At 36.5% G+C, this 18,772-nt stretch overlaps 1 protein-coding gene across 37 annotated transcripts in view; it reads right to left on the bottom strand.

The window, feature by feature from the left end:
• LOC114671950 (uncharacterized) overlaps positions 1–18,772 on the bottom strand; it is a 474,108-nt gene that overhangs the window by 354,879 nt on the left and 100,457 nt on the right. For 16 of the 37 annotated variants that reach the window (XR_013402470.1, XR_013402465.1, XR_013402457.1 and 13 more), the window contains 2 exons: positions 14,361–14,412; positions 8,571–8,625 (listed from right to left, as the gene is read on the bottom strand). Coding sequence is in view for 5 of the 37 variants with exons in the window: in XM_077958665.1 (XP_077814791.1) it covers positions 8,571–8,625; positions 14,361–14,412; positions 16,087–16,223 (244 nt within the window). In the remaining 32 variants the exon portion in view is untranslated. Of the gene's footprint in view, positions 1–8,141; positions 9,551–10,475; positions 10,681–14,360; positions 14,413–14,529; positions 15,156–16,086; positions 16,729–18,772 lie in introns of those variants that run through there. The other 21 variants (XR_013402448.1, XR_013402446.1, XR_003722138.2 and 18 more) reach the window with 12 other exon arrangements.

Raw genomic sequence — 18,772 nt, forward strand, 5'->3', positions numbered from 1 at the left:
AGCATGTCATGGAGCTGGGATTCAAACTCAGGCAAGATAGTTCTGGAGCTCACTTTCCTGATGGCCAAGTTTATACTTGGGTTCGTTCCTACATGTAGTTCCATGTGTAAAATGATGAAATGAAGCATTAAATCTGGAAGTATTGGAATTATATCTGAAATAGATAAACTGGTCCTTACACAGGCGAAGGAACATTCTCACACACTCTCAAGACCCATCCATCTCTTTCCACTGTTCCCTGATGATGAAATCCTCCTCACCGTTCTGTCAGGATTTCCGGTGCCTCTCTTAGAAACACCAATCAAATAAGAAGACACATTTTTAGAGCATCTGGTGTAAGCCAGGCTTTCATCTAAGTGCAAGATACATGAACTCTCATCTAAGTGCTAGATGCACTAACTCATTTGATCCTCATAACCACTCTCTACACTGAATGTTACTAGGGTACCCATTTTATAGATGAGATAGCAGGCCCCAAGAAAACTGTTTCCAGCCATTACACAGCTTATAAATGGCAACACCAGCATTTAAACCCAGACATTCCAGATTCAGAGCTTCTGATCTTAACCACGAATATACTGTCTCCATAAGATATTATGTTTAGAGTAAGGGCAGATAAGAGAAAAGCAGGCTCCTTTCCTAATGAAATGCTGTATGGAATATAGATGTTCTATATCAAATGAAATGCTTGAAAGGATTTCCGTTCTCAGATTTTCTTATGATGTCAGAAAAAAATGTAACATGTGTACTAGGAAAAAAATATATCATGGTTTTATCTTGGAGACAGTAAGAACACTATAATTGCACTTCAGTTTTTAATTTAATTTTGTTACAAGTTCACTGCCTTTATTATCTTAAGCTAACAGGAGTTAATTCAACTAGTTAACAACATTACAGTCATTTGATTCACATTTGCTCTAAGTCATTTTTAGGAGTGAGGAAAGATATTTTATATATTAATCTAAATTTGGGAGGCTCCCACTACATGTGGGGCCCTAGAACAAAAGATACTAAGTTTAAAAAAAACAGTCCCTCCCCACAGCAGTCCACAGCCTAGTGGTAGACAAATAATTACCATGCATATGACTGCTATCAACATACTAGCTTCTAAAACAGAGGAATGCATTCTAGAAGTGACTGACTCAATTTATGCTGCCTTAAAAAATAAAAAGTGACTTTTGAACTGAGCCATGCAAGATAAATGTACTTTTGCTACATGGAAACTGGAAGGAAGGGCATTCCTGATAGAGAGAGCACAGCACAGTCAAAAGTCTGGAGACATAAAAGAACATCATATGTATAATTTTTTGCTGCTAGAGTGGAAATTGCTTAGAGGGTCATGGTGGAAAATGACTCTGGAAAGGGCAGTTGGAGGAAAATAATGAAAGCCTTTTCCTGATTCAATAGTTTGACCTGAGGGCAGTAGGGAGTCTCAAAGATTTTTAAGCAGGAAATTATCATGTTTATTATTTATTTTATTCTGCAATCCAGAGGGGCTGGATTATCAAAGGAAGAGCCTCACTGCAGAAACAGCAGCCTGAAGGCTATTTTAATAGTTCTGTCAAACATTACCAACAGTCTGAACTAGACCACCTTAAATAATAAATAATATTTTAGACTCCATTTTACAGATGAAAAAAATCAAGGCACAGAAGAGTAAAGTAACTTGTCCAGCACTGCACAGCTGGTAAACAGGGGAGTCCGGGTTCAAACCCAGGTGGTCAGACTGTAATACCCCCTGCACAGGTCACTTCTCTGCCAGGTTGGATGATAATCATGACAGGTGAAACAAGGTAGGTAGTTAGACAGCCTTAAGCTCAGACTACAGAATCGAGGGTGCTCCCTCCCATTAAACATCACATGGATCACAGAGTACAGACACGGCAGGTAGAGAATCAATGAGTTCCGATTCAGACATGTGGTCCAGGAGGTCTTTGAGAGACAGGCCCAGATGCCAGAGAGCTATTGAAAATGCCAAGGCTAGGCTCAGGATAGTAGGGGCTGGAGAAAATCAACTGGCCATGGAAGATCACCCTTACATAGACCCCCTTCCACCCAAGACACTCATCCTGAAGATGCAGAACCTGAGGCTATGAGAGGCAGCTCAGAAGACAGCCCTCTAGAGCCAGAACCACTTTCAAGTTCTGGGCTTCCATGTGTGTTCTGGATTCAGTTTCTTTACTTTTCAAATCTGAGGGTTTTTTTCATTTATAAGATTGAGACTGTAGAGTCGTACATCATTTACCACTTGTAAAGATAAAAATCAATATACATCTTAAGTTCCTAGTACATTGCTTTCCAAAGTAAGTGCTCAATAAATGATACATAATGATTATTATCATTATTTTTGTTATCATTTAAGAGATTTGTCAAAAATGAGGCTCTACTGTAGGTGTAACATGCTGGGCTCCCAGCCCAATTACTGTCTTGGCAATTTTTTTCCATAAAATTTTCTTAATTACCTGGAATTATCACTAACTTTTCAACCAAGGAAAAGAAGAAAAGAAGCCACTTTTGAGGAACATGAATTAGCATGTTTAAAAAATCGATTCTCTATTAGCCAAAAAGAATAACCTAGAGAAATCAGATTAAAATTATATATACATATATACAATAAAATACAAAACATTGCTCGGAAACAAATCGAGTGACACATTTTCCTGGAGTCTGAAATGACCCAGATGAATCTGTAGTGCGACTCATTGTATCTAAAGAAGAATCATGCAGTGATTCTGTCAAGTGTGATAGAAAGGACCTTCTCGGCCATGGTCATCTTGCCCAGGATTTTCCACGGTGACCTTATTTGTGGTCACAATGGGTGCATCCCCCAAGAAGGATGGTCTTCCAGGAGTCACTGAAAATTTCAAGAAGTGAAAATCCAACAGAAAATACTTGAACCCAGGAATAAAATGGAAGCCTTGAAGACTGAAGGGTATGTAAGCATTTATTTGTCACTTTGTCATTCCTCCTTTAGATGTATTTTTCTTGGGGATTCAACGTGGTAACTAAGAATACAGTTATATAGTCGAAAACTTTGGGATTGAAAAATTACAGTAGAGAAGAATTTCTGGTAAAATGACTTCAAGAAACATCACACACACACACATGCACACACACACAGAGGTCAAAACACAAACACACTTAAGAAAAAAAGACATTGGAAATAAATTAAATTTACTGTTTAATTTGATTGCCTTTAAGATAATACGTTCAGTAAGGATGTGAATATAAGCAATGTGGAAAAAATAAAATAAACCAAGAGGAAGCAGTGCCAACCTCATCCATTAGAAATAAGAGGAGATGTTTCAAGGCAAAATTCCTCCTTCCGCACTAAGGATTCTTGGTCTTTTGAGTTGAGTTCTCTGAACAGGGCTGCAGAGCCTCAGACTCCACTAGTTCTCCCTCCTTTCAAGCCCCTATCTCTGCCCCTGCTTATCTGAATATATAGGCCTGCCCTTTGCTCAGATTTATGGGTCCAGCAAGGGCTGTGTGTATTTACAGTGCTCTGACCTGAAGACCCCGGGCTGAAGGAGAAGAGGAGGAAACTGGGACCTATTCCATAAACAGAGACAGATCTGAGGGGGAGGTAAAAGGCTTTGCTAGCACTTAACATTTTTAACTATTTGGCCAAAGCTTATGAATTACCGATTAGATTAGAGTACAAGAAAAACGAAAGACATTGGTGGAGATATGGAGAGAGTAAATTGTATATTTTCGCTCTAGTCTAGTTGCTTGGAGGTTCTGAGTTTGGGGATTTGGGTGTGGTTAAATTTAAAATGAAAGGTCAGAAAGAAAATTGATAAGTCAGTTACAGAGGGAGTTATCAAATGCTTTGGGAAGACAAAGCGTCTACAAAAATGAGGATATAAACAACATTTAATAAGTTGGAAAATTTCTCCAACCACAAGTTAAGCTCCTTGTGTGAAGCAAGATTCGTTGCATTTTTTAAACTGTAATTGGTTATAGAAGAAAAATCCCCTGCTCTATGTTTAAATGAGAACACATTGCCATAGATGACCAAAAGCCAATCAATTATGAGTTTAAATATTTTTCTTAAAGCCTGGTGACCCACTTGAAAGCATCTGTTTTCAAACAGGGCTGCTTTGTAAATGGGCCACCAGTATGTAAAGCAACTGGTCCATCTCTAAGGGGCATGCACCAGTTCAAATGCAAAATAAAAAGCACTTATATCTTGAGCAGTGCTTAGCACCCCAAAATGAATCCCTCTTCCTCAGGGCCGTATGTTTGTGTACTAGCAAAATGTGAAAACACAACTTTTATTTGGAGCCATTCTCAAATGATCTACTTGCTGAAAAAACTTGAGTTCGTGGGAGAAAACCCTTACCTACCAACTGACTACATCAGAAATAATCCAGCGTCATAGGTAAAGGCTACAATATTCAATAGAGAACTCAAAAACAAAGCAACCAGGACAAGACAGTAAGTGAATCCTCCACAAATCCATTTACATTACAATGGAGCAAAAATGTTAATATGCATGACTGAGGCTGTGATTAGAAAATTTGTGAAATATCATCGAATTGCTTCTTTTTACTCATTTTGATATAAAGCAACTATGTTCCCATGATGTCATCTGTTAAAGCTATAATGATCTGCTATAGTGATGATATTGTGTGACTGGTACATTTTGTCTCAACGAAAATATGTTGTGGATAATAATGTTGTTACAGTCCATTCTAAGGGGACCTGTGTGACTTAGATTGAATTATTATTAATAACTGCATGAGAAAATACATGTGCTTCGCATTGTGTGCGGCACTTTAGAAATGTTAACCTGTTTATATTATATTATTATTAAAGTCATTTGTCAGGAAATCAAAAGTAAAATTAATTCTATAACTGAACTTTTTAAAAAATTTATAATCCAAAAAGCACATAAATGCATTTTCTTTTCCATTTATGTGTGCTATTTTATGCTGAAAATTAAGCATAAAATTCTAAGCAGTTGAATTAAAGGAGGCATTTGATTATTACATCAGTATAAGCTGACTACAGAACGGTGGAAACTTGGGCAAAAAATGATGAATGGGAAAGAGCTATCCTAACAAGGTTGCATTTCTAAAGTAAAATGAAATATGTGACATAGTATTCTAGAAAACTAATATCTTTACTGCTATCTCTTTTGAACTTTTCCTCTAAAATAGTAAAACTTCTGCTTTGTAAATAATGCATACTCAAAACAGATGCAACTGCATGCGGACTATTTAGAAGAATATTTGGAGCTATTACATCGTAGCTAAAATGCTTCCCCGTGTCATTTCTGTTGAGATCCATTTGCCAGTAAAATAATTTTTTTCTCTAATATGGTGTGGATCGTAGCACCAATGAGTTCAGATGTAACCATTTCAGAGCAGAGGCCTAGCTCAGTATGTCAGGAAAAAAAAAAAGAAAAGAAAAGAAAAGAAAAAAAATGCACCACAAAGAACATTGAGATGAATGGCTCTATTTTATGAGCCATAAAAGTTTTATTCATCTTGACACTGAAACAGGTTTAGGCAGTGAGTTGACACGCCTTAAATAAATAAGTGGAATTAATTCCCCAGCCCTTGAAACAATAGCAGCATGCATGTAGCACGGAGAAATGCCCCATTGTTTCCCTGTGGCTGCCTGATATTGATATTATTTGTGTTTTTCTGTGCTGCTTCCTCAGGGGCCTGGTTGATCCACTTCAGATTCATCCCCTGTTTTATTAGAGGTTGAAAAAGGTTCAAGACCTGGTTGTACCACAGCTCCCACCGACAGCTAAGGAACCAGTTTGGCGTCTGGTTTGTCTGTTGTTTTACTGCTGACCTTCAAATCAACTTTAACCCCTGACCTCTGGAGGCATCTATCATGACAAGAGGCTGTTTAACACAAATGGTGCCCATTTATAGGGGAAGAGACTCAGAAGATTTCCTTTTTATGAAGAATTTAGTTTTTCACCCCTCTTTTCTCAGTCACCACAGGTGAAATCCCTCTCAGCAGCTGGCTTATGAAATAATGTGAAGGGAGGCCTTAATGAGCAGAACGCACCCTCAGCTGGAGATAAATATATGCAAATGAGATGCACAAACAAAGGAGCCTGGACAGAGAAATATCTGCAATTCCAGCAAAATGCTGCCTGCAGCTCGAAGATGAACAGCTTTGATAAAATGGTAACAAAAAGCACCTTTTTATCCTCCAGCGTGTTTTACATTGCAATAGACCATTGTCATTGCAACCCAGTGGAGCATGCAGAGGTTCTCTGCACTGTTTCAGAAAACTGTTTAAACATTTGTTTTAAGGCATTCATGAAATATAATCAATGGACTGCTTCTTTGTTGTTGTTGTGATTTTTTTTTTTTTCCTGAGTGTGTTTTAGATGTTACTGTAGTTATTTTACCTGTTGGTCTTTTCGTGGTTTAATGTTGCTGGCTTGCTGTGCTAGTTCATGTTTTGGTGACTGTTTCTTCCACTAGTGAGAATGAATTTTTTTTTTTTTTTTTTTTTACACATTTCAATGGAAAGAGATTTCAAGTTAATAACTAGTAAGAATCGGCTTTGAGCAGCACCCAAACAACTAGTTTTAATGATGGCAATCAAGTGTGAGAGCTAATTCAGAGACAGGCATGTTAACATGCTGATTTTAATAAGCTTTAAAAAGGCAATCTCTAACTTTTAAAAGTCTCTTTTTAATTTAATTGTTCTTGGTTCATATGATGCCAAAACAAACAAAACCATTAAAATATGTTTTCAATATGTATCCACGGTGTTATTTGATGATGTTCTAAATTAGCATCATGTTGGTAAAATATTGATTTGATAAGCTTTAAAAATGGAAAAGCTGGAATTATTGACCTAGTTAGAGGAAAAAGCAACATTTTTTCCTAAAAATGAACAAAGCCCCAGCCCCAAGATCTTAAACCAGAGAAAGGCTGGGCTCACGACACACACATTGCTGTGTTTGGGCATATGTATTGTGTTTAAGTGAATTGTCAAAGCAGCTAAGGTGAGAGAAGGAACACTATGCGCTTCACATGTGCCAAAATACTATCACTCTAAAAGCTCAGCAATATTTGGTTCTTTCATTTATAACACAGCCCTAGCATTCCGCAGCAAGAGATGTACAAGGACCTTTACATTTCCTTTACCTAAATTATTTCATCTTGGTAGCTAGGATTGGAGTGGAGACATTCTTCTGAGTACTGTGTAGCTTTCACATTTTATGTGCATTTCATCAGGCAAATGTCAAATTTGCTAATAACAAGAAAATCTCCTCATTTTTAATCATGCCACTCCTGTTGCATGGGGTGGGGTGGGGGGTGGGGGATGGACGCAAGCAGGGGGCGGAGGAGGAAGCATAAAAGCATTGAGCAGTCTGACCAAAGAGAAGAAGGGGAAAAATGCTTATTTGGATTTTTAAATGACACATGCTTGATTATGTCAAGGCCTGTATCAGTGCATCATTAAATTCAGAAATTCAGGAGTTAATAGAAAGTTGGTTATATTAGGGATGCTTTTTCAAGCCCAGGTTCGAAGCAGCATAATTATGTTCAACTGCTGTTGTTTGGAAAGGGCAAACAGCATCTTAGGCACAGAACAATGAAATTACAGCTGAGATTTAGGTTAGCAAAAGCCGTCTTCTCTAGGCTTTTATGATTCATTATTTCCCATTAAATACAGTATTAGAAGTGTACACTAGATAGCTCATGGTTGCTGCTCTCGGAGCACATTATCTATATTACACAGGTCTGGGGAGCAGAATTAGAAAACTTTGGGGGAATGAGCAATATGTGTTTGCTGATAGAAGTACCATATGGCTCATCTTCTTCAATTGCTTTCATTGCGACTCTGATGCTGGAGAAATTAAAGTTTTATTTGATGTGGCACAGCTTAATGAACTGTCTTCTGTTAGGAAAATTGAATATGTTTCCTGTTATTTGAGCACAGAGCCTCCATGGTTTGGCTGATGAGGGATGCATTATGTATTGTTTATTTAGCATTTTGAAAACAAAAGCAAGATATTGAAGGTAAAATTGATTACTGCTGGATTGCATTATATAATCAAGTTTTCTCCCTTTAAATTTCCCTTTACAATCCTTTTGTAATGTTTTAATGTGAGATTGTTCCAGCTTTTTGTTTTTCAAAGGTACACAGAACTTGGTTTTATTAAAATACCTTTATTTGTAAACGAGCCACATGAAATTGTGAAGCCAGTATTGCTACATTTATAAAGTTCTAAAAACGATGTTTGGAAAAAAAGAAAATAATTCAATTTGAATGAACCTAATTGCGAAACTTCTAGTGAATCCCCAGTCAGTTCTGAGAGAATCTAGTGTTTGGCTAGTTGAAAGGGGGATGTCATTTTCTTTTGTTTGAAATAGACACTTAAGAACATGCTGGGGTGGGGCCATAAGAGAAGGAAGACACTTTTAATATTCGGAAATACAAACATAAAAATATCGTTTTAAATTTTTGAGTTAGTCATCAGTGAATAAGAAGCTGTATTCGACCTGCAGATTAAAGAAAATAAAGTGTAGATCAGAGGAATTTACATTTTTAGTGAATAAATAGGATTACAATATGCTTACATGCTGAGAAGGCTGGGATGTTAACCCTGTGAATATTCTCTACTCCCTGAAGAATCTATAAGAGAATAGATTTAAAATTTTGTTTAATTTCCTTGTTTTTGTTCTGGTTTTGATTGTGTTTGAAAAATAAGAAATCTGAATAATCCCTAAAAAGACTGAATGTAAAATCATCTTCTAATCACTGCATTTCTTTCTTTCATTTTTCAGTGAGAAATATTCCCCACGTGTGCTGATGCCTCAGACACACCAATCCGCAACAAGCAACTAGGATAAAAAATAGTTAAAAGTGAATCAACATTTATGTGGAATATGCAATCCTGACCCCCTTACGCACCCCCTCTCCCCTCCAACACACACACAAAGTCATTTGTCTTCTGTGTCCTGTGATGTTTTGAGGATTCTGGCAAATATGGCAGTTAAACAAACTTCTAGCACAATCTAAATACAGTCTGTTCAAGAGAGGCTTCCAATGTTTATAGTCCAGAAGTAAAGAAAAAAAAAATCTGGTTTTTAACCAAGAATAGTGCTCTTGAAAATGTCTCCGAACAAAGTGTTTAAGTAAAACTTTGGCCATAGATATTCTCCATTCCTCATTCTTTGCTGATTTTTTTTTTTTTTTTCCAGTGAGGACTTTTCATATGCCATCATTTTGCTTCTTCTTCTTCTTCTTGTTTTTTTGTTTTTTTTTTTTAAATTAACAAACTAATTTTAAAAATTAACGCCTGACTGGGGACCTAGTCCTACAAACTTCCTTTAGATACAGTTGAGAAGAAAACATCACATTTTTATGAAGCCCCTCTCCTGACAGGGGACTGGAGGAGGAACACCATTATGCATTGTTATCAGCGTGGTGTAATTTGACTGTTGACAAAGTATCCGTGGCAGTGCGAATGAGCGCAGTTAGAAGTGTGGCGGATTGTAATCAAGAAGATGCTTAGCTGTGCAACACTGCATCTTGAGCAGATTTGAATCAACATTGCCTTAAGGGGACACACACACACACATACCAAAAGAAAAAAAATCCATTAATTTTTAGAGGGAAAATTAGAGTGGCACTTGATGAAGTGAAATTTGACATGCGTTAATTGGTGTGCAGCTCTCCTAATTAGAGATTTTCAAATTCTTTTACTGCTGTCACCGTGATGGCACATTGTCTTGCTGGACAAATACTAAAATTGCAAATTGGTTTGATCAGGAAGTTTTACATATGAAGATAAGACTGTATCCTCTAGTCCACTTCCAAAAGGTGGACAGCTGGAGAGCAAAGATGACTTTCAGCTTTACCTTCACCCCAGATAAAAAAGGAGTATTAAAATAGTTTCATTATGAGACTTAATGTGAAGGAAGCAGGTACCAATACAATTTTCTTAAACAGATGCAAACATTCCTTTGATACTCATGCTTCTGCTTCATATGAAATATTTCAGGTAGAAAAAGAAAGCCAGTGAAATGCTACATTATATATATACATTCTCATATTTCTACTTATATTCTTTGGAAATTGGAGTTAGGTGGATTTTTTGAAAGCTCACGTCACATTTTTCCCTGGTCTGAGATCTAAGGCACTCCAGTTCCCCTTCTTGTCTTAAAGTAATTATACTGATGTTTGGCCCCCAGGATGGCACCAAATATGATACCACAATAATTTTGGTTTCCTTTTTCCAACTCCTCTTGTCTAGCCCTTGAACCTCTCTTAATTCATTAACATACTGAATTTTTTCAATTTTCCATTTTCTTACAATAACAATATTAATGCCAGGGTGAAAGCTTGATTGGAGCTAAATTACTTGTTACCTGCTGGCATTTATTTATATGGCATTGAATTATAAAGCTTTGCTATTGTCATGCCTTGGGCGAATTGTTTATGACACCAGTAATAGGAGTAATTGTTATTGTTGAAATTACCTGTCAGCTACCCATAGCAGTGGCCCTTGTCCCACTGACAAATAGTGACAAGGGAGAGGTATCCTCCATGCGTCCCCCTGATGGCTTCTCCTCTGATAATAAGAAGTGCAGGGCCTCTGATAATTTGCCTGTCACTGTTGAGTGCAGCTCAGAGAGAGTTGGCCAAATTGTTGTCATTCACTTTGACAAAGACAGCAAAATGCTCCTGTGCAAGAGGAGGATTATCAAAATAAATGAAATCGCTTACACCCCCCTTTGTTTGTTTGGCTCAAGAATTGCCTGGCTTTGTATGAGGTTGTGAAATCAAGGTCCAGTTCTTATCGATGTGCCTCTGTTCATTCTAAGATGAGGATCCCAGGAAAGGAAAGGCACCTTAGGAGACTCACCAGTTTGCAGTTTGCATTGGCTAGTAAAAAATTATATCCAAATGTAAAGGGAAAGTCAATAAAATTGTGATGAGTCTAATAGGTCGTTAAATACATTAATTTAAAAAACATCTAAAATTTACACCTTTTGTTTCCTGGTTTCCATTTGTCCCTCTGATTCTTTTTTGGCCCACACAGACATTCAAATTCAACAAGCATTCAAAAATGCACAGGTTTCTTCTTTGCAATCAAGTTTTCTTTAGAAGTTTAGAAATCTCCATCTCTGACTCTTACAGCTTTAAAAGATTATCTAGTTGGATTTAGGATTATTATTTCAAATGGTTGGTTCCTTTCCATAAATTACCTTTTCTTTATATACTATCTTCATGAGTAAAAAGATAAATGAAACATAGTTCCAGGTATGAAGCATCAATTATCACAGGCTTACAGAGGAAGCAAAATGGGCCTGTTATTGCCAGAGTGCAAATATTAATATAAACCTTTGCATTTTAAAATCCCTTGGTTGCAGCCCGTGAACCTGTCATAGAGGGGGAAAGGGACAGGGAGCAGCAGGGATGGTGTGGGGGAGTGTCCCTGTCTGAAAGAAATGGACTTGAAACAAATCAAACCTTTGCTCTTGTAAAAACCAGAATCATTCCCACCTTTCCACAAAAGCCATCATTTCATGGTAGGAAAATTCTTATTTTTAAGGTGCCTGGGAGGCTACTACTCATAGATCTTCTTGACAAATACTTCCTCTTATAAGAACTTGAAAAGAAAAGGAAAAAATAACTAGGATAAATGTAAAATATTGGCTCCGTATAGGATAGTAATCAGCTGTTTATTGGTCTCTACTAGACAAGTAATGACCAACCACAGTGTTAAGTACTAGCAACATTGCCTTGGGCCCTTGCCTCCTAACACCAGCCATTATCTGATTAGAGAACCTCCAAAGAAGTCACTATTGCATAATTTTATGGGTCTTAACAGTGCAGGTTGGCTGGCAGAAAAACTACCTAGGAGGGTTGATAAAGCAACAGTGAAACATGATTTTATTTACTTCACTTACACCTTGGTATCTGAAAGAGTACCTGAGTATCTCACATACTGGTGGCTGCACAGGAAACCTAAAATCAATCCAAATAGGAATTGCATGGGACAAGGGGGAGGTGGAGCGGGGAGACAGGAAAAGTAAAATTATCTGTCTCTTGAAGCTTTTCATGAACTGCACAGTTTGAAGTAATGAACAACATTGTTATAGGCATCTAGATCCTTTCTTAGGTGTTATGTATTTAAAGCAGGTAAATAGGGTTTTAGCAGTGCTAAAACCATACATGTAATATGATTATAGGAATAAAATGTGTTTCTAATCCTTAATAATAATGTATTCTTCTAAAGGCAACCACTCCATGGTTAACTATGTTGAATGGCCCTGATTAACAAGTGGAAGGCAGTGACATAATTAAGAGGTTATCTGTAGTAATAAAAATGCCCAAACCTGTCTTGGAATGTGATCCCTTTAACAGATAATTTTTAAGAATGCATGTCCTTGCTTTCTCTGTGGAGACGCACGTTAGTGATCCCAGGAGGGGAAATAAACATACGTTTTTAAATGAAGATATTTAAAATGTACCCCATATTTCAGCATGTTGCTATAACCTGGTCTTTTTTATGTTCCTCCTATAAAACCTAAATTAAGCCTCTTAGGAGTGGTTTTGCTGCAAGTTTCGACTAAAAACACAATACATTTTAAATGGTTCCAGTACTTGAGTGCACTTTAACATGTAATCACTAATGTGCATTCTCTTCCTCTCTCTTCCAAGCACCAGTCCTTCTAAAAGGATGAGACTTCTTTAAAATTTAGCTTCATTTGAAATGTAAACTTTTAACAAATAGTAATTGCTTCTCTAGCTCTATTGATGAAGTGACTGGCAGCAAATCTTTTCTTTCTTTTTTATCCCCCCTCTCTCTGTAACATTTTGAAATACCCATCAGTGTCAAAGGAAACTGCACACGCCTCCTTTGGTGCTCTAAATAAGGCTCAGCAATGTTAAGAAAAATGTCAGAAAAAGCTCAGTGGATTAAAGGAACATTTCTGCACCATGTCAAGGAGGATGGCAGGGCAGACTGGTCTGCATAATTTTGAAAGATATTTTTTGTAAAACGCTTACTCTTAGAAACCAAATGAAATTTTATTTGGAAAGATTGGATATTGTATTTGATAACATACAACCTTCGGTTGTTTTTCTAAATCTTGTTATTTTTTAAATATGTCTCTGGTATGTATTCTTTAAATTAGAACTATAATACACTCATCTTTTGGTAGAATGTTCCTGTACCCGGGTGCAGCGTTAAAATACATTTCAGACTCTTTCATGCGTTTTTCTTTTCTTTCTAAAATTCTTGGAATGTTCACTCAGCGAAAGCAGTGAAAATGCTCGGCTCTTCCACATGCAAATTATTTGAACTAGTCAGTCCTTCTTCCCCTTAAATAAAATGTGTATATAGCTTTGGAGATTTTCAAAAAATAAATCATTTACATGCATTTGTGAATTAAAAATAAATTACTGGTATGAGGTTTTTAGTTTGTTTTGTTCTGTTTTACTGAAGAATATGCAATAGTCACAAAATAGTACAACGACAGTAAAATATTCCACAGTATTGTAACTATGTAATTAAAACAACGTCAAAAAACATCTTACAAATTTAATACTAGATACCACCAGAAATGGCAAGATTAGTTTTACAGAAACAAGGTAAGTGTCAGCTGATTTTAAATATAAACTTTTCCAAAACAGGTTAAGAATGAATTTAGACAAATTTGACTCTTAACCTTTAAAGATTTCCTGCCCATTTCTGTATGTCCTTTATTACATTAATTTTTTATTTAAATTACACCATTAACTGGATATGAATTTATCAAGAATACATGTATTGATTTATAAAACAGTACCATTAATTATTATAATAGCTAGATGTAGCTGATATTACAAAGCCATTTAAAGGTTTTTAATATAACTTGGACATACATAGATAGATAGACATTATGGACAAGACTACAATTTAAACTGGCTACCAGCAGTTAATGAAATCCTTGATTTATATTCTAGTTTAGAGATTGATTATATTGTTGCTTTGTAAAACTATTTATATTATGCCATTATTCAAAGGATGTCTCAATAAAAAAGCTAAATAAAATATTCAGTCAATTCCCAAAGCAGATTTTGTTTTCTATATTTTAAATGCTGGTGAAAATAATTGATTGTGTGTGTTCCAAGCTTTGTCATTTCCATTCCAGAGGTGGCTTTCCTGATGGGAGCCTCGTTTGCATATGCACACTTTCGCACACTTTTGATCCTTGCGGAAACAAACCCCTTGTCTTTATTTCATTATGCCTCCCACCCCCGGTAACAAACCCATGTATATTTCACAGACCCCGAATATCAGGACACATAAGTCTTTCTGGCATCTTTTATGTTATGCATTTTTTTTCTTAAGGTTGTGGAAAACTGGGACTTACCCCAAAGCCGCAAAGCAGGCAATCACGAAGAGTATTTGGGTAAGAATGCAATCTGAAGAGGAAAAGAAGAAAAATGAGGAAGAATATCAGCAAATAACAGTAACACTTTCAAATTACTTTTCAAATGGTAATTAGCCAGCAAATAGATTGAAAGTTAAATTCTTTTCACATTGTACTTGGTTTGGGTCTCCCAGTCTCTTTATTTATATCACTTTTCCTTGCCTGGCAACATATGTTACCGATTTATTATAGTATTTTTACTGTTAGCAGACAAATCTAAAGGCTAGCTGAGAAGGCTAGCTTCATCTGATGACTTTAACAACAACTGCAGGGCATCCTTGAGGGTGAGCCAATAGGCTCTTTTGAAGCTATAATACTATTAACCATTTTGATGCTGAAATACTTCTCATAGCCAAAATTGGTTCTGTTTTTTCACGGGCACTCCAGGTTCTACACATAAGAAAGTTAATGTAAATGATTTGTTTTGTAAATATTTCAATAGCCTTCTAAGCACTTTCTTCCATGTGTCTTAAGTTCCCTAAGAGCCATCGGTTTCTTTATTTCCCCTTCTTTTACAGACACTGAAATCTGTGGCACACATTCATAAGTAAACAGCTATCAAGCATCAGGTTAAGTTGTCACGTCTCTCTCCCCCATGCCATTAATTCTCTGCTATGCTATTAAAAGAAACAAACATCCTTTAGAATTTAAATGATCACGTTTCTCTGCTATATGTACAGCCTAGAAAAGTAAAGTTCAAGCAAGATTCTTCTTGGCTGAGAATCTGAAATTACTTTCCAAATTAGAGACACCATTAAAATCAAGACCGTTTTAACAGATATGTGACCCTAGCTAAAGGTTTACACCTTTTAACATGCCCACGTGAAAACATCTGTTTTAGACTTTTATTTATTGACTAAAATATTGATTTTAAAGGTAACAAACTTCCATTTTTATGATTTCTAATGTATGTCAATCCAAATTATCTTGTCATTTTAATTTAAAATTTTTAGCCACAATTTCTCAATTTAAATGTCTACGTGGGATTCATTTACAATTTCAGATACATTTCATAAAACCTCCTTTGAGCACTCATGACTTGAAGATTTAGAAATTAAATCCCAATTACTGGAAGACAGTATTTCTTGTCTAAAGGGTCTGGCTCAGCAACTAAAATTTAACATAATTTCGATATTGGAATTCAACCAATAAAAACCAGACATTCAATGCAGTACTGGGGGTTCTGACTGTCAAAAATGTCCATTTTGAGGACCTGAAATACATTCTGGACCCCTGGGATCCAGAAGGTACTAAGAGACCATTCAATATGTCCATCCAAACATACCTAACATGAGAGATTCTGTCTACAAATCATAACAATGCCGCAGCTCTCCAACATATTTCAGAATACACAATCATACCTGGTTTTAAGACATTTACATACAAAATTTGACTTCAAAACAGGTGGTGAAATAACTACATCCATGCATTCATCTGATTCTAATTTGTATGGAAAGTTATCAGATCTTTATCATTTATACTTCAATACACTTTAACCACTCTTATTTTAGTATTTATGACAATGGCCCCACCCACTGCACCTAAATAATAATAATAATGAGTAAATGTTATATTCAGAAACATATAGTTGTATAGTTTCATCGTAGTCTAAATTATGGTACTATTTAAGTTGGCCGATAGTTTATATCTGTTATCAGATACTTACAATGTGTATTTCTTTTTTGTCCCAGCGTGGCATTGTATGGTGACTGTGGGTAATTTTAGGTCAGAAGTAATTATGATCAAAAGGATTTCAGCTTCAGAAAATGAGGCCAACTTTTTGAAGGCATAAATGCACTCCATTCCAAAAGTGATTATATGTCGGGTTATGAATTCCCAAGTGACTCAGTGCTAGTCCCGTCATTCTAAATGCCCTAATTAAGACAAGTTAGTTTTTAAATATTATTCTTCGAGAGAGATGGAGACAATAAGGTTGGAGAGCCAAGAGTTTTCTTTGTCCTCAAAAACGTATGTTTTTGAACCAAAATCGAATCTCTAGCAGAGTTTGATCCGCCCGCATATTTAGAAGCCTGCCAACTGTGTACACAGGGCTCTGTGCTTTTCTACAACAGGTCCTCTTCTCTGATAACCAGCCGGCAGCGCTCTTAATAGAGATGCCTTCCCACCCTCCTCTACCTACCACATTCTCTCTCTCTCTCTCCTCTCTCTTTCACCTTAAAACAGGTGTCTTTTTAATACCTGAGTCTAAAGATACAGGTTTCTCCAGCTTCTGGCTCCAACTCTGTCATGATCATTTTTAATAATTGATATGGCCCCTTCTCAAAACCACTCAGAGTCTTAGCTGGAATCCCCACTCTGCCCAACCTCAACTCTTCCCCGAACCCCATGGGCCACCCCCCGGCTTTCTGTTTTGTTCATCACCTTGGTTTCTTACCCCCCCAGCCCCATTTCTGACCTGCTCTTTTTCTGGATCAGACGCAGGCAGGTTGAGAGGTAATGAGAACCAGATGGACATAGTGCAGAAATTGCCCAAATGGGTATGAGAATGTGGGGAGCTGTCAGGCATGGAGAGAAGCTGGAATTTTTCAGCAATAAAATGGGATTTATCGCCACTCTACCACAGTCATTGCCGACAACCGTTTACCTTGACAGAAACCCCATTCCAATAGGCCACGCCGATGCAGATTCTTTTTTCCCAAAGAGTGATGATTGGTATTTGTTCTAAGGCTCAAATGGCCTGCACTAAAGGTGAAGCATTAGGCCAAAGTCCTGTATTCCCCACTGAGGCAAATGAACCTGCTAAAATAAGTTCCTTCCACAATGGCTGTGTAATTGAAACCAGAAAGTGAGAGAATTTGATAAATTGCTTGACCCTGAAGGAATGTTAAGGTCATAAATTTTCATTGCATTTTTTTCTCTCCTTTTTTTATATTTTCATATATTGATTATATTTAGTATCTGCCTCAAAATTCAACAAGCTTACAGATCATCGGATGTGGTCCCAAGGGAAAGCACAGTAAATCATCAATTAAGAGGGCATGGAGCATTCTCCCCTCATCTTCCAAAGAGAAATGCCAGCTCCTTGGTAGTCCAAGGACAGTTATGGAGGTGTCTCACATCTCAGAATTATTCAATTTAGCACACAATTTGTCCTGGCGTGGACAAAGTAAAATCTACAGAAAAGATGTTTTTCAGAAGGGCGCTGCTATACTTCTATCATTTAAGAATGATGAACTGTTAAGAAACTGGCAATCCATTTGCAGGAATCACACCCACATACCTTTTCTCACGGTAACCTAAAAATAAGAAAGATTGTATTTTAGCTACAAAGGGCGATCCCCGTTTTTAGGTAAGTTGAAAGTGTGCCTGTGTTTGCGAGCGTGAGCACCCGTGCTTCTGAATGCTGGTTTTGGCAAGTTCACTTTGAAATTATTCAAACTTTTTCTTTTTTGAAATGTGGATTGTCTTAATGTGGTAATAAAGCACAGGTCATAAAAACAGCCCAAGTCACATATTACACAATGTAAAATGGACTCAAATATGAAAGTCATCACATAGTAGAAAATTTCTACACATCTTGCTGGAAGGTTTTACTTGTTTTTCTAAAAAATGAATGAACAGAGCTTGCCAGCATTTTAATTTAGCTGTATTCTCTACTGATCACTTATGGTGCTTTATTATGAAGACATATATTCTCTCAATTGTAAGCAGGTTAAATAATTTCCTGATAGCCAAAATGTCTTGTCCTTGACAATTTTAAAGGACAACATATCTCCTTTGTATTTGTGTGCTAGGTTTGTTAGAACCATTAAAGAAATAAAATCAGAAGTATTTTATCACTAATACATCAGTTTTATGTTCAGGATTTTCAGAATTCCAGAGGCCCAAAATGAGACGCAGGGTGGAGTTCCTCATTTACCATTAGGAAAAGTTCTCTAAATTAAGAAAGTTTCCTGTTGATTTATTTTCAATGACTACTTATCAGCTTAGAATTTGAAACCAATGCTAGCTTTGGGATGCATAGGTATTAAATAAACCCATGAGTTTTTCCTCAAAACCCTCTGAATTGTGTAAGAAAAAGATCATTGATGTTGCTTTCCACAAAGCATTATCAGTAGGGATGAGGCTAAATAATGTCTAGTTTTATATCTCACTTTCTTTCGTTCACAAGTAATTAATGACAGTGTTTATTAAAGGTATTTCTATCTCAAAGTAATTTTTTTGTCAAGTAAAGAAGAAGGAAAGAAGGCCCATGAAAGAAATAAATCTCAAATTTTTGTTATTTGTGAATACAAAGTCAGAATTTTTTAGTAATATGAAGTAGTAAGAAGTGCCAGGGCAGTTAGAAACCATGGAATCTAGCACCAGAGTACAGAACAAGATGATAATTT

Source organism: Macaca mulatta, chromosome 13, assembly GCF_049350105.2.
Source record: "Macaca mulatta isolate MMU2019108-1 chromosome 13, T2T-MMU8v2.0, whole genome shotgun sequence".
In the NCBI taxonomy this organism is placed as follows: domain Eukaryota; kingdom Metazoa; phylum Chordata; class Mammalia; order Primates; family Cercopithecidae; genus Macaca; species Macaca mulatta.